Consider the following 12,351-nt stretch of genomic DNA (forward strand, 5'->3'; position numbering starts at 1 on the left):
AATGATTTTTAAATTATGTTTTGATTTAGGGTATGCATGTGTCCTGGTGAATATGTGGAAGTCAGGGACAACTTCTCTTCATCACTTGGATTCTGGGGATCAAACTCAGACCATTGGTATTGGTGGGCAAACTTTACAAGCTAATTTGCCAGCCCAATCTGTCATTTTTACTTGGTCTGGATAACAAACAACTAAGCAAGTAAACAAGAGAGTCCTATGTATCTGCATGGGTATACGTAGGTATTCTGAAATACATAGTACAGGATCATACAAATTATTATTGAATTAGGAAACTTATTTACTAAAACGTTAAGAGTGTTATGTAACCTTAGTTTAATGTTTAATAAATTTAAAGGCTATTATGTGTAGCTCAACTGATGGAGTGTTCGTCTGACACACACAAGACCCCAGGGTCAGTTCCTAACAAGGCATAAAACTGACTGTGGTGTCTCACAGCTGTAAGCCCAGCCCTTGAGAGGTGGAGACAAGATCAGAAGTCCAAGTGCATCTTGGACCACCTAGCAGCCTGGGTACTCGGGATACTGTTTCAAAGACTGGAAAGCAAGGGGCTGACAATATAAAGGATGTATGCTTCAGGATTGGGATTTTCTTTCTTTCTTTTCTCCCCCTGAGACAGGGTTTCTCTGTGTAGTCCTGACTGTCCTGGAACTTACTCTGTAGACCAGGCTGGCCTTGAACTCAGAGATCCACCTGCCTCTGCCTCCCAAGTGCTGGGATTAGAGGTGTGTGCCACCACTGCCCAGCCAGTATTGGGATTTTCAAACAACAAAAGTGATTTTGTCTACTGCTGTCAGCATGCCCCAGTGGTAGAGTCTCTGGACTCCTTGGAATTGAGCATGTGTTTGCTCACCAGGGAGGCGTGAGCTGAGTTTCCAAGGTTTGGGGTGTGTGTGTGGGGGAGCGCAGGCTCACTCAGTTCTGTCCTTGTCCCTGCAGTGTATCTCACTGTGTACCCCAGATTAACCCTCACCCCTCAAGCCTCTTGCCTGAGCCTCCTGACCTTCGTCTTTAAAAATTGATACACATTTTGGAGTAGAATGCAGCATTTCCACATGTGTACATACTGTGGAAAGAGCGAGTCAAGACACTTACCATTTCCATCTCCTCAAACATTTTGACGTTTCTGTGTGCTGTGAAGCTTCAGACTCTCACGTGGTTATTTTGAGGCAGATTGTAGGTGTTGGAGACTGTACGTACTGTGATAGTCTGTAGACTACCAGACCACGTTTCTCCTACCTGGGTTCCCATACTCCTAGTCTCTTTCTGTTTGGCCCACTACACTGTTAGACACAAACTGCCTCTCAGTATAGTGTCCTTTCCCCTACAAATGTTCTTTCTTCTGTGACTTTCCTTCATAGGGCTCAGGAAGGTCACTGACTATTTATTATTATTATTATTATTATTAGTCACTGCTTATTTATTTATTTATTTATTTATTGTTTACTTGCTTTAAATATTTATTTCAACTGCCCCATGTCTGGATGATTTGTCTGCATGCATGTCTGTGTGAGACTTACGAAGGATTGGGGGCCAGAAGAGGGTACTGGATCCTTTGGAACAGGAGTTACACACAGTTGTGAGCGACCGTGTGGGTGCTGGGAATGGAACCCAGGTCTTCTGGAAGAGCAGCTAGTGCTCTTAACCACGGAGCCATCTCTCCGGGGCCCTATTTATTAGAGACAGGGTCTCATTCTGTAGCCAGGCTTGCCTGGAATGAATTCAGGCTAGCCTTCGACTCAGGGCACTTGGTCAGCTAGCTTCCTTTCCTTGATAGGGCAACTTATTGCTAAGGTAAAAGCTCCTGAATGACAGAGAGAGGGAGGGAGGAAGACAGGGTGGGGGGGGGTAAGGTGGGGAGACGGGGAGAGTGGGGGTAGGTTGTGAGTGCAGATTCCTCACTCAAGGATTGTAGATCATCTTCCCTCCCAGGCATCACCTCGGCGTCCATCTGGACAATGAGTGTGTGATACATCTTCAGTGTCTGAATGGTGACTCATGTCATTTAAACATTAATTGGATTCCTGGGCCATTTACTGAGTGAGTCTTCTACTCTGTCCTTGTCAGATGTATACCCAACCTCCATGTGCTATTTTCTTTTCTGATACCAAGGACGCATTGTTGTCTTACAGTGGGGTGGGTTAGCAGATACCTTGCTGTGTTCTTCAGGCAGCTCTGCGCTCACATAGTTGAATAGATGGCCTTTATTTAACTTGTCTCTCCTTTGGTGTTGGGGGTTAGACACATGCCTCTGAGCACATCCAGGCGGAACTGTAGCTCTGAGCTGCTTCCTGGCTCATTTGTTATTTAATTTTTTGGAGTTTTCAGATAGGATCTTACTCTGTAGCTCTGGCTGGCCTAGAACACACCCAGGCTGGTCTAGAACACACCAGGCTAGCCTCTAATTCTGGGCACTTTGCCTACTGAAGGCTGAAATCAGACTTTCAGTCCTTTTGCTTATTTAAACTTTTTTTAAACATCCATTTCTGTGCAAGCATGCATGCATGTGGCTTGTGCTGTGCATCAGGCTTGGCCACGTGTGTCTTTACCTCTTGAGCCGTCTCCAGGGCCCAGTATTTGTTTGGAGACAGTTCACTGTGTAGGGCCAGGCTAGCCTAGAACTCTAGATCCTTCTGCCTCAGGCTCGGGAATGCTGGGATGGCAGATGTGTGCCCTACCTAATCCTCACTTATCTTTTAATGAACTAGTAAAATATCCAGAGGCTATTGAAATTTATGCTGAAAATGCTGATTTCAATAGCAGAAAGGTGTCCCGTGTCTTAAAGGACAATTAGTATGTTGAATTTCTCTTCATTCCCAAATGAGATTCCCTAGAAGGTATTTATTACAGTGTTTATTATAGTGTAATTTAGGTGGACCTAGTAGTTATTTTGAATTATAAACAGGCTAGAAAATACTCAAGTAAATCATACTGGGTGGCAGAGGCTCTTTTCATTTTCTTTCTTTTTTTTTTTTTTTCTCTCTCCTGTCTGTTTCTCCCTCCTTTCTGTGCCAGGGTCTCCTGTCTTTCTTTATGGGACAGGTTGGCCTTGAACTTGCCACTCCTGCCTCAGCCTTCTAGGTGCTGCTATTATAAACATGCTTCACAGTGTTCAGTCATTTCCATGCTGTTTGGATTGCTCCAGCTCTGACTGGATCAGTTGATCTCCATGCTATGTGCATTTTCAACAGCTTGAACTTTGTTCCACTAAGTGCAGCTGCCATCAGAGGCAACAAGCCAGAGTTTGGTCACTAGATGGATTTTGGGGTGCATTCCTGAAAGGTAGCTTTGTGGGGGACTCTGGCTGTGTACAGAGCTGTTTGGAGCTTTGCATATGCGGATTGGAACCCAGAGTAAGACGAGCAGTGCTCTGAGACAGCACACCAGCACTCACTGCGCTAGTGTTGACTTAGCTTGCTATTGTCTTGTCCAGTTTCTTTTCCTCTTGTAAATGTATTGATTGTGATGATATACTAAGGGTGATTAGGTCAGAAAAGATGACAGTTTTGAGGTATACTGCTTTTGAACAGTCTACCACCAATCCCCTTTTCTTGCCAGGTTTGATGTATATTATGTAGAAAATAACTTTAATTCTCTTTTCTTCAGACTTTGTATCCACAGATACGTTTTAAATAGTTACATACTTGGCTTGTCCTTAATCCCTTTGTTTGGGTGGTGTGATAACAGAAAACAAAAGGGATCCCTTTTGTTTCGTTAATTTACTTTGTGTGTGTGTTCCTTCTCCACTCTAGCTTGCCGCAGCTTGCATGCTGAGGTCGGACAGCCTGTGGGAGCTGTTTCTCTCCCTCTGTTTTGTTGATATCCTAGTTTGTCCCTGAACTTTGTTAGGCTTCGCAGCAAATGCCCTTACCCCCGAGTCATCTTGCTAGCCCTATTTGTTGGGTTTCAGAGACAGGGTCTCCTGTAGCCCAGGCTGGCCTTGAACTTATTGTATAGCAGAAAATAGCCGTGAGCTCCTGACCCTCTGGCCTGTACCTCCCAAGTACTGGTATCACAGGTGTGCACGGTGCCCAGCCTGCCGCACGAGTGGTGGAGAGGAGCGTTACCTGTGGGCATCAGAGATGGCGCCGTGGTTAAGAATGCTTGTTGCACTTCAGAGGACTAGACTTTGGTTCTTAGCACCTCAGTGGCAGCTCCCAACCTCTGTGACTCCAGTCCCAGGGGAACCTTCCAGGACATCTAGTGTCCTCTTCTGGCCTCCTTGGCATCAGGCATACATGTAGTATACATAGATACACACCGGCAAACACACATGCACATAAAATACAAAAATGAGTCTTGAAGATCACATACATATTGGACTTAAGCTGATAAACAGACCCAACGGGGGTCTCAAATTTATAAGATTTAGATAAAAAAAAAAGCTCATTTGTTGGGATGACATACAAGAGTGACCCTATGGAAGACCTGTCTGGTTAGTGGTCAAGGATCAGAAGCTCCTGCTTGCCCTCATCCTGAGGGTCCTGACCCAAACGACTTTCTGGGAAGTCACACAAAGGATTAATTTGCCTTTGTAGTGAGACTTTGTGTGCTTATCTTGATTATCTCTATCATCTTTGGGGGAATAAAATGTTTATACATGTTAATTTTTCTATTTAATCCTAGTTTCCTCTTTAGAAACATGTTTAGTATTATAATCTAATGTTCTTCCAGAGTGCATCTTGACCAGTGCAATCTATGGTGTTATTTGTTAGCACTCCCAGGACACAGGACACACACAGCCCCCAGAGAACAGGACCTGTGTTCTCTGGTTCAGTGCTATACACTAGCACCCAGGATGGTACTTGATACCTAGGAGATGATCAGTCAAAGTTAGCCGAAGGCATAAATAGATCCAGGACATCTAAGAAATATTGGTAGACTTGCTTTATTTTTATAGTTAATTGGGTGGTGCCAGGACTCAAACCCGCAGGCTATTACATGTTAGGACAGTGTTTTACCACTTAGCTACATTGCCAGCCCAAGAAAATGTCTTTTGTTTTCTCTTTTTTTTTCATGCCAGGATAGAACTTGGTAGGCAAGGTCTTTCTTTACCATGGATTTACAGTCTCATTCCCAAGAATTTAGTTTTAAAATCACTCTGTATACAGTAATCTCGTGCTTCATAGCGTCTGACTGGGATTGGGAAACAGAGAGGTTTATCTAGGTCGGCAGTAGTCCTGCTCAGTCCCTGGCTTTCCCCATGTGCTTAAAGGTAAATGTTATTTCCTACTTAACTTAAACGTTAACCTTACTGTAGAAGGAACTTGGACACTCAAAGAATTTTAATTACTTGGACTTCAGTTTGATACATCTAATATGATTAGATTTGTCACTTTCCCAGTCTTCATTCATATGTGCTAATGTTTTGATACTGTATATTGTCCTATTGCCTATAAAATAAGAATGTGTAATTTGATTAAAGTGAGAGGAAAACAAAGGAAAGCCAACGGAAAAAGGCAGGGGCGCCGTGTTGAGGCAGTACGACCCCTGCCATCTGCCGAGGAAGAGCTTCCATGTTTATTATTTATGGCAGACTCAGTGTAGAGGTCGGCTCGGGGCTTCAATTAGCTTAGAGCTTGTTAACCGCCTTTGTTAGCTGATCTCTATTCCGGGTAGACTTTATCTTGGGCTGTCTCCCCTCTTCTCTGTCCTGATGAAAGCCTTCTAACTTCAGCAGGTCCAGGAAAGGCACTGGGATAAAATTATATTTTCAATTTTACATGGGATTAACTTTTATTAAACGCAATGCACTAGTGGCTTTAAAAACCCTCCAGCTAATTTGTGTATCTCTCTGATCTATTTTAAAAATAGAATACAGTCAAAAGGAGTCTTAAAATAATTAGACAAGATCAGACCTGGGAATTAGGAAGAGGTTTGCAGTCTGTCAGTGTTTGGACCTGCCGGGAGCAGCTGGCGTCTGTTCAGTTAGAGCAAGGCAGCCATATTGTCTGGAAAGAAGCCAAGCCCTATTTAACTTTGTTTTGACTCCAGTTACACAGCAGGCAGCTAGCTACAAATTTAGGAGAGTGCTAGGGATAATTTTTAAACAGCAATAAAAAGAAGCCACCAAATATTTTTGAAGGTTACTGTGACTTTTTGGCGGGGGTGGAGGGGGTAGGGATGGGGAGTAGGGTAATATAAACTAGAAAAGAAAAAGATAATGTAAAATACCTGACCCTGTAAAAGCTTCATAGAAGTCTAGCTAATGATCACTGTAAATTTATGTAAGGCTTCTAGAAAATTCAGTGTTTGAAAGATGTCTGTCAGGATGCACACTTGTGAGCACAGACGGGAAGTGTAGGCACCCAAATGAGTTTCCTATCAAGGAAAGGTTCTTATCCAGAAAGTTCTAGGAGGTGGGCGCCAGGAATGCGGGAGAGGTGAACAGAGAGCCAGCGATGCGCGACAGTTGGGCAGTCACTCGGTTGTTGTCATTCTTCTGCCTTCTGAGGAAGGCAGGGCCCTCCTTCACTCCCTCTCTTCTCTACTTCCCTTAAGAGGAAACTGGTGAGGCGTCTGGTTGCTTTGTCTAGAGCTGGTTGACCCAGGTCCTGGAGGTGAGTTCAGTGAGTTCAGAGGTGGGTCCGTTCCTTAAGCGCCCCAAGGCAGAGCTCCTCAGAGGAAATACCTTTAGTTCCTATGCTGTGGGCAGACAAAGCTTCCTAAAGACCCGTATGTAAGGGGAGGCACCAAAAGAAGGAGCTTTTGGCTTTGGGAGAAATCTGCTTGTAGTCACTGATGGAGAAACTGAAGTTAATTTGAGTCTTGTAAAGCTTGGTAGAGAACAAGCCATTCTTGTGTCTCTGGGAACTGGAACTCTGGGTAGCCAACTTTGTTGAATAATAAGTACAGCTTATCACTTTCCTAAATATCATTGCTAATCTCGGGAACTATTTATAAATTTCCCTACCTATCCTTTTGCTGTTGTTTTTTGTTATTTTGAGACAGGTTCTCACTGTGCCCAAGTTAGCCTGAAGTTCCTTGTGTAGCCCAAGTTGGTCCTTTTTTTTTTTTTTCTTTCTTTCTTTCTTTCTTTCTTTCTTTCTTTCTTTCTTTCTTTCTTTCTTTCTTTCTTTCTTTCTTTCTTTCTTTCTTTCTTTCTTCCTTCCTTCCTTCCTTCCTTCCTTCCTTCCTTCCTTCCTTTCTTTCTTTCTTTCTTTCTTTCTTTCTTTCTTTCTTTCTTTTTTTTTTTCTTTTTGGTTTTTCGAGACAGGGTTTCTCTGTGTAGCCCTGGCTGTCCTGGAACTCACTCTGTAGACCAGGCTGGCCTCGGACTCGGAAATCCACCTGCCTCTGCCTCCCAGTATAATGTTCTTCTAATGGCATTGCGCTTTCATGTAGTTTCCCATCCATCTCCTATGCTGGAGTTGTGACATATCATTTACAGAAGCAGGTCAGACTGATGTCTTCTGGTTCCCAGCTATCATCTGCCCGCCTAGAACTTTGGTCTGGAAGCATCACGCCATGCCTGTTAAGCCAGGCTTTTCTGTTCTGTAAATTGTGGAAGGCAGAACAGTAGTTGCTTTCTTGTAAATGATGTACGTGGGTTACAACAAACAGCAATGCTTCTGGACTTTTGGCTTATTAAAGTTCATGGATTAAAAAAAAAAAAGGTGTCCAGGTAGTTTTTCAAGCATAGGTTTGTGTTGGGGGCTTGGTCTAGGGAGCCCTTCCTATGTAGCTCAGGCTGGCCCGGAGCTCACTTAATAGCTCAGACTTGCCTCCAATTTGTGATCCTTTTACTCCCACCACAGCGGTGCTGGGCTTACAGGCATCACTGGGGTAGCTAAATCATAGGTCATGTGCAGAGCTGCCTGCATACTGTTGGAGGAACAGTGTGGCATGCTGTATGTAATGCGTAAAAAGTTTTAATGGCATAAGATTTACCTAGGAACTTAAAAGCTGTTTAGGGTCCCCCACCAAAAAAATATTCTAAGTAATTCCAGGAGGGGTAGCCTGTGGACAGGACTTGGAGAGACATTGGCTTTGGAGTCTCTGCAGCATCTCTGTGGTTCTGGGACTACAACTGGATCTGCGTGATCAAACTGTCCTATTTGTATACAGTGTCTTGGGTGACAGGAAGAAGAGACTATTCATTCAACCAAACTTTGTGAATTCTTACAGTATTCTAGTTTGTAGAAAGAATGAGACAGTAGGAACTTTCACTTGTATACGGTGATAGACTGGCATTAAGTAGGTAGTTTACCACCGGGCAGTGGTGGCACATGCCTTTAATCCCAGCACTTGGGAGGGATAGGCAGGCTGATATCTGAGTTCGAGCCTGGTCTATAGAGTGAGTTCCGGGACAGCAAGGGCTACACAGAGAAACTCTGACCTAAAAAAAAAAACCCAAAAATAAAACAAAAAAGAAAGTAGTTTTCCTTTGTAAAAGTGATAAATTGAACATTGGGAATATGGGGGAAACCAAACATTCTTAGATTGTTAGACTTACTTTATTTTCTGTGTATGAGTATTTTGCCTGCACACAAGCAAGAGTATCATGCACTTGCCTGGTACCCTCAGAGGTCAGAAGAGGCCATGGGTTCCCCTGAGACTGGAATTTAGTCTTGTGAGCTACTGTGTGGGTGCTGGTAATAGAACCTTGGTCCTCTGCAAGAGCAGTAAGTACTCTTAAATGCATAGCCTTCTTTTCAGCTCATTAAAAGTTCTTTTTGGCTGGGCGGTGGTGGTGCACGCTTGTAATCCCAGCACTTGGGAGGCAGAGGCAGGCGGATTTCTGAGTTTGAGGCCAGCCTGGTCTACAGAGTGAGTTCCAGGACAGCCAGGGCTATACGGAGAAACCCTGTCTCGAAAAAACCAAAAAAAAAAAAAAAAAAAAAAAGGTTCTTTTTGAACTTTATAGCCCAGGCACAATCCTCCAGCTTCTGCCTTCTGAATGCTGAGATTTCAGGCCTGAGCTACTATGTCCAGCTTTAATTAATTAATTAGCTAACTAATTAATGAGCTTATTTGTTTGCTTTTTAAATTTTTGAGGCAGCTTTCACTGTGTATCCCAGCAGGATGGCCTTCAGCGCACAGCGCAGCCAAGACGGTCCTGAACTCACTGCTGGTTTCATGCCTCAGCCTCCAAACACTGAGATTATAGGCATTCAGCACCATGCCTGGCTTAAAGTGTATTTTTATTTTAATAAGTATTTCATGTCAAATAAAATAACCCGGATACTATTTTTAAGTTTGACTTATGCTGTGGTGTTGACCATCCGGTATGATAACAGTAGCTGTTTCATTTGAGAGCATTGAAACAGGGACATTGGAAAGTGCCATCTCTCTGTGGCACCAGGCACTCTGGGGCTGCTGTTTTGTACAGTATAGATATGGAACATGTCCATCACTGCACAAGCTCCTATTTGACACTGTTGCTCTAGAGTCTAGAGTAGTGAGCACAGGAGTAGTTTTCCAATGGCCTTGATCCATGAATTGATTTTAAGATAAATATCAGTGGCTAGGGGCAACCATTTCACCTGAAGAGTGACCAAGCCAGGGCTGCTATTGATTTACCCTAATAGTTCTATTATACAACAAGTACAGACTAAATGTTAATTTACTGTGTGTATGTGTGTGTGTGTGTGTGTGTGTGCGTTGGGATCAGGGTAAGACAGAATCTTGCTATGTAGGTAGCCCTGGCCTTGAACCTGTAGGAGCCTGTTGTCTTAGCCTTCCAGGTATTGGAGTCACAAGCATGTGCCTGCCTCTGGTCCAAAGCTTCAGCCTCTGACTTAGTAACCTGCCTAGGTCTCTTTATTGCACTAGGTGTAACTTTTTCATGTGTGTGTGTGTGTGTTTGTATGAGAGAGAATGATAGAAGTGTACACACACATATGCACATGAGAGAGACAAGAGATTTCCACATTCTGCTCTTTAATTCAAAGTTCAATCTTCATATTAAACAATTAATTTATAATATCCCACCTACTTTGACTTTTTATTTAATGGACTTTGAGGGACAAGGAAGAGCTGTGGATGCATCTGCTACTAAAATTTCTGACATTTACATGAAGTAGTTTTATTTATAGAGGCCAAACCCCAGAATAGGGAAAAGTTGGATTAGCATGATAGTTTAGAATTATACTAGGTATTATTCCTTAAAGAATATTAGTTATAGGGCTGTTGCCATGTCCAGAGGGTAAATTTTCTTGTTTTTTATGGAGAACCCTTTTATGGAGAAAAAGAACCAGCTCTTAAAACTTGTCCTCTGAACTCCACAGTGGTGTACACACATGAGCCTGCACACACTCCCTAATATATTTTAATAATGGTAGTTTCAGTGTTTTGGTAATGGAAAAAAATATTTTCCTGCCTCCATTTCCTGAATACTGTTCTCTATATGGAGTTTGGCATTGCCTCTTTTTAGTGTTTTTCCTGTAAGCCTTAACTATTGTCCCTTCTGAAAGGCACAGGAGGCCGTAGCCTCTTGGTCCTGGGTCCTTGTGGGGTGGAGATCATAGGGATCTTTTGAGCACGACCGCCTGCTTCAGTGGCCTTCCTTCCTTCCAGATCACGTACTTCAGCCTCTGGTACTACAACAAGCAGAACCAGCGGCGCTGGGTGGACTTGGAGAAAGCCCTGAAGAAACAGCTGGACAAGCATGCGCTGGAGCCCACCGTCCACTTTGGAGTGGTGTTTTATGTGCCTTCTGTCTCTCAGCTGCAGCAGGACATTACCAGGTGAGAAGTCCCCTGCGGGCTGTGGTAGAAAGTAGTCTAGAGAGAAGACTGAAGCTGAGGTCAAAGGGCCTTGCGATAAAGGCGATAAAGGCCGGTGACCGACTTTGCCCTGCAGCCCACATTTTTTAGTCACTGGATTACTAAGAGGCTCTGGAATGCAGTATGTCAGACCGAATTATGGCTTGCTGGGCCCAAAGGCACAGGGTCCGCAGGAAAGGTGGTTAGTTCACCCTGGCCGTGAACTCTGGTGATACCCCTTTAATGTTTTTGTTGTTCTGTTCCTGGCTCCTTGTAATAAGGAAACGGGAGAGGGGAGAGTTATAATGTGTAGTCCTAAACTCTGTGTTCACTGGTCAAGGAACTGGAGAGGTTCTTAGACTTATTCTCCCGGAAGCTGTATTCTGTAGATGGGTTGGCCACAGGGGGTGGGGAGGATGGGGGGGTTGGGAGGGTGGGGGGGTGGAGTGGACACAGGGGGAAAATGCTTATGAGCAGAGAGTTAGCTATAAACACACTTACGGGCCCTAAGCGGTAGAAGGTGCTGGGAGGACTAAGGAGTCTCGCTTTGCTTCCTCCTCCTGGTCACAGAAGGCCCTGCTCATGTGATGACAATGCCATGAGCATGTTCCTTCTGGGCCCTCCAGTGTCTGCTAGTGTGTCCCTTCCCATCCAGTCAGTCCCCTTTGTTCCCCTACACAGTTCGTTTCTGCTTTCCAGTACCTTTTATCTCTCTCCTAATCCCTCACACTGCAGGCATGCTCATCAGACTCTGACGCTCTGGGGCGCCCCAGGCTGGGGCGCACCCGGCTACCCCATGCTGTCTCAGGACTTGCTGTAGATCTGTCTGTTGAGGTGGTTGGTATCACAGCCTCCTATTACGGTCATTTGTGTTCCTGTCTTATCTTCCTTCTACATCGTTAGCCCATGTTTCCCTTGAGCGTGTCTTCCATTTGAAGGCTTTAGTGTCCTGCAGATAGTAAGACTTGCTGCTGCCTCATGCTTGTGGAATGCTGTTTGAATCTGGCAGGTAATTATCGGAAGATGCCAGGGAACTGAAGCAGCAAGGGTCAGCTGGTAGGGATAGGCGCGCACAGACTGTGGAGCACGTCTGAAATGTAAATATTGGAGAGAGTGAGTAAAAGCCAGGAGGAAAAGCACCAGCTGGCCACTTAGCTCATTTAAACATTTACTGAAGATATTCTGCACTCTAAGAGCTGTTGGTAGTCACCTGAATCTGATCTTGGAGGAGTTACTCACAGTCTGGTGGAACTGGCAGTTCATATACATAAGTAGTCACAGTACCCTGTGATAATAAACACTTGATCAAAAGCTCTGGATTCCGAGGGGCGGGGCACAGAGACTGTGACTAAGGAAGGAAGGAGCTGACTTCTTGACAGGCTTCAGAAGAAGTTTCCTAGTTGAGAGTGGAAAGCAGTGAGCATAGAAAGTCTCGGATAGTCCTGGGGAGGAGAAAAGAAGGCTAAAAGGCAGGTGTGTACTCATCATAAGACATAGGACAGTGAGTAAGACTTTTTCACATTGTAATGATGTAGAACGATCCAATTTGTATCTTTATTATTATTATTATTATTTTTAGTTTTTCGAGACAGGGTTTCTCTGTGTAGCCCTGGCACTCCTGGAACTC

General features: G+C 44.1%; 1 protein-coding gene across 2 annotated transcripts in view; it reads left to right on the plus strand.

The window, feature by feature from the left end:
- Ptpn21 (protein tyrosine phosphatase non-receptor type 21) overlaps positions 1-12,351 on the plus strand; it is a 63,369-nt gene that overhangs the window by 11,713 nt on the left and 39,305 nt on the right. For both annotated transcript variants that reach the window (XM_052185283.1, XM_052185284.1), the window contains exon 3: positions 10,537-10,706. In XM_052185283.1, coding sequence (XP_052041243.1) covers positions 10,537-10,706 — 170 coding nt within the window. The remainder of the gene's footprint in view (positions 1-10,536; positions 10,707-12,351) is intronic.

This window comes from Apodemus sylvaticus, chromosome 6 (assembly GCF_947179515.1).
Source record: "Apodemus sylvaticus chromosome 6, mApoSyl1.1, whole genome shotgun sequence".
NCBI classification, from domain to species: Eukaryota; Metazoa; Chordata; class Mammalia; order Rodentia; family Muridae; genus Apodemus; species Apodemus sylvaticus.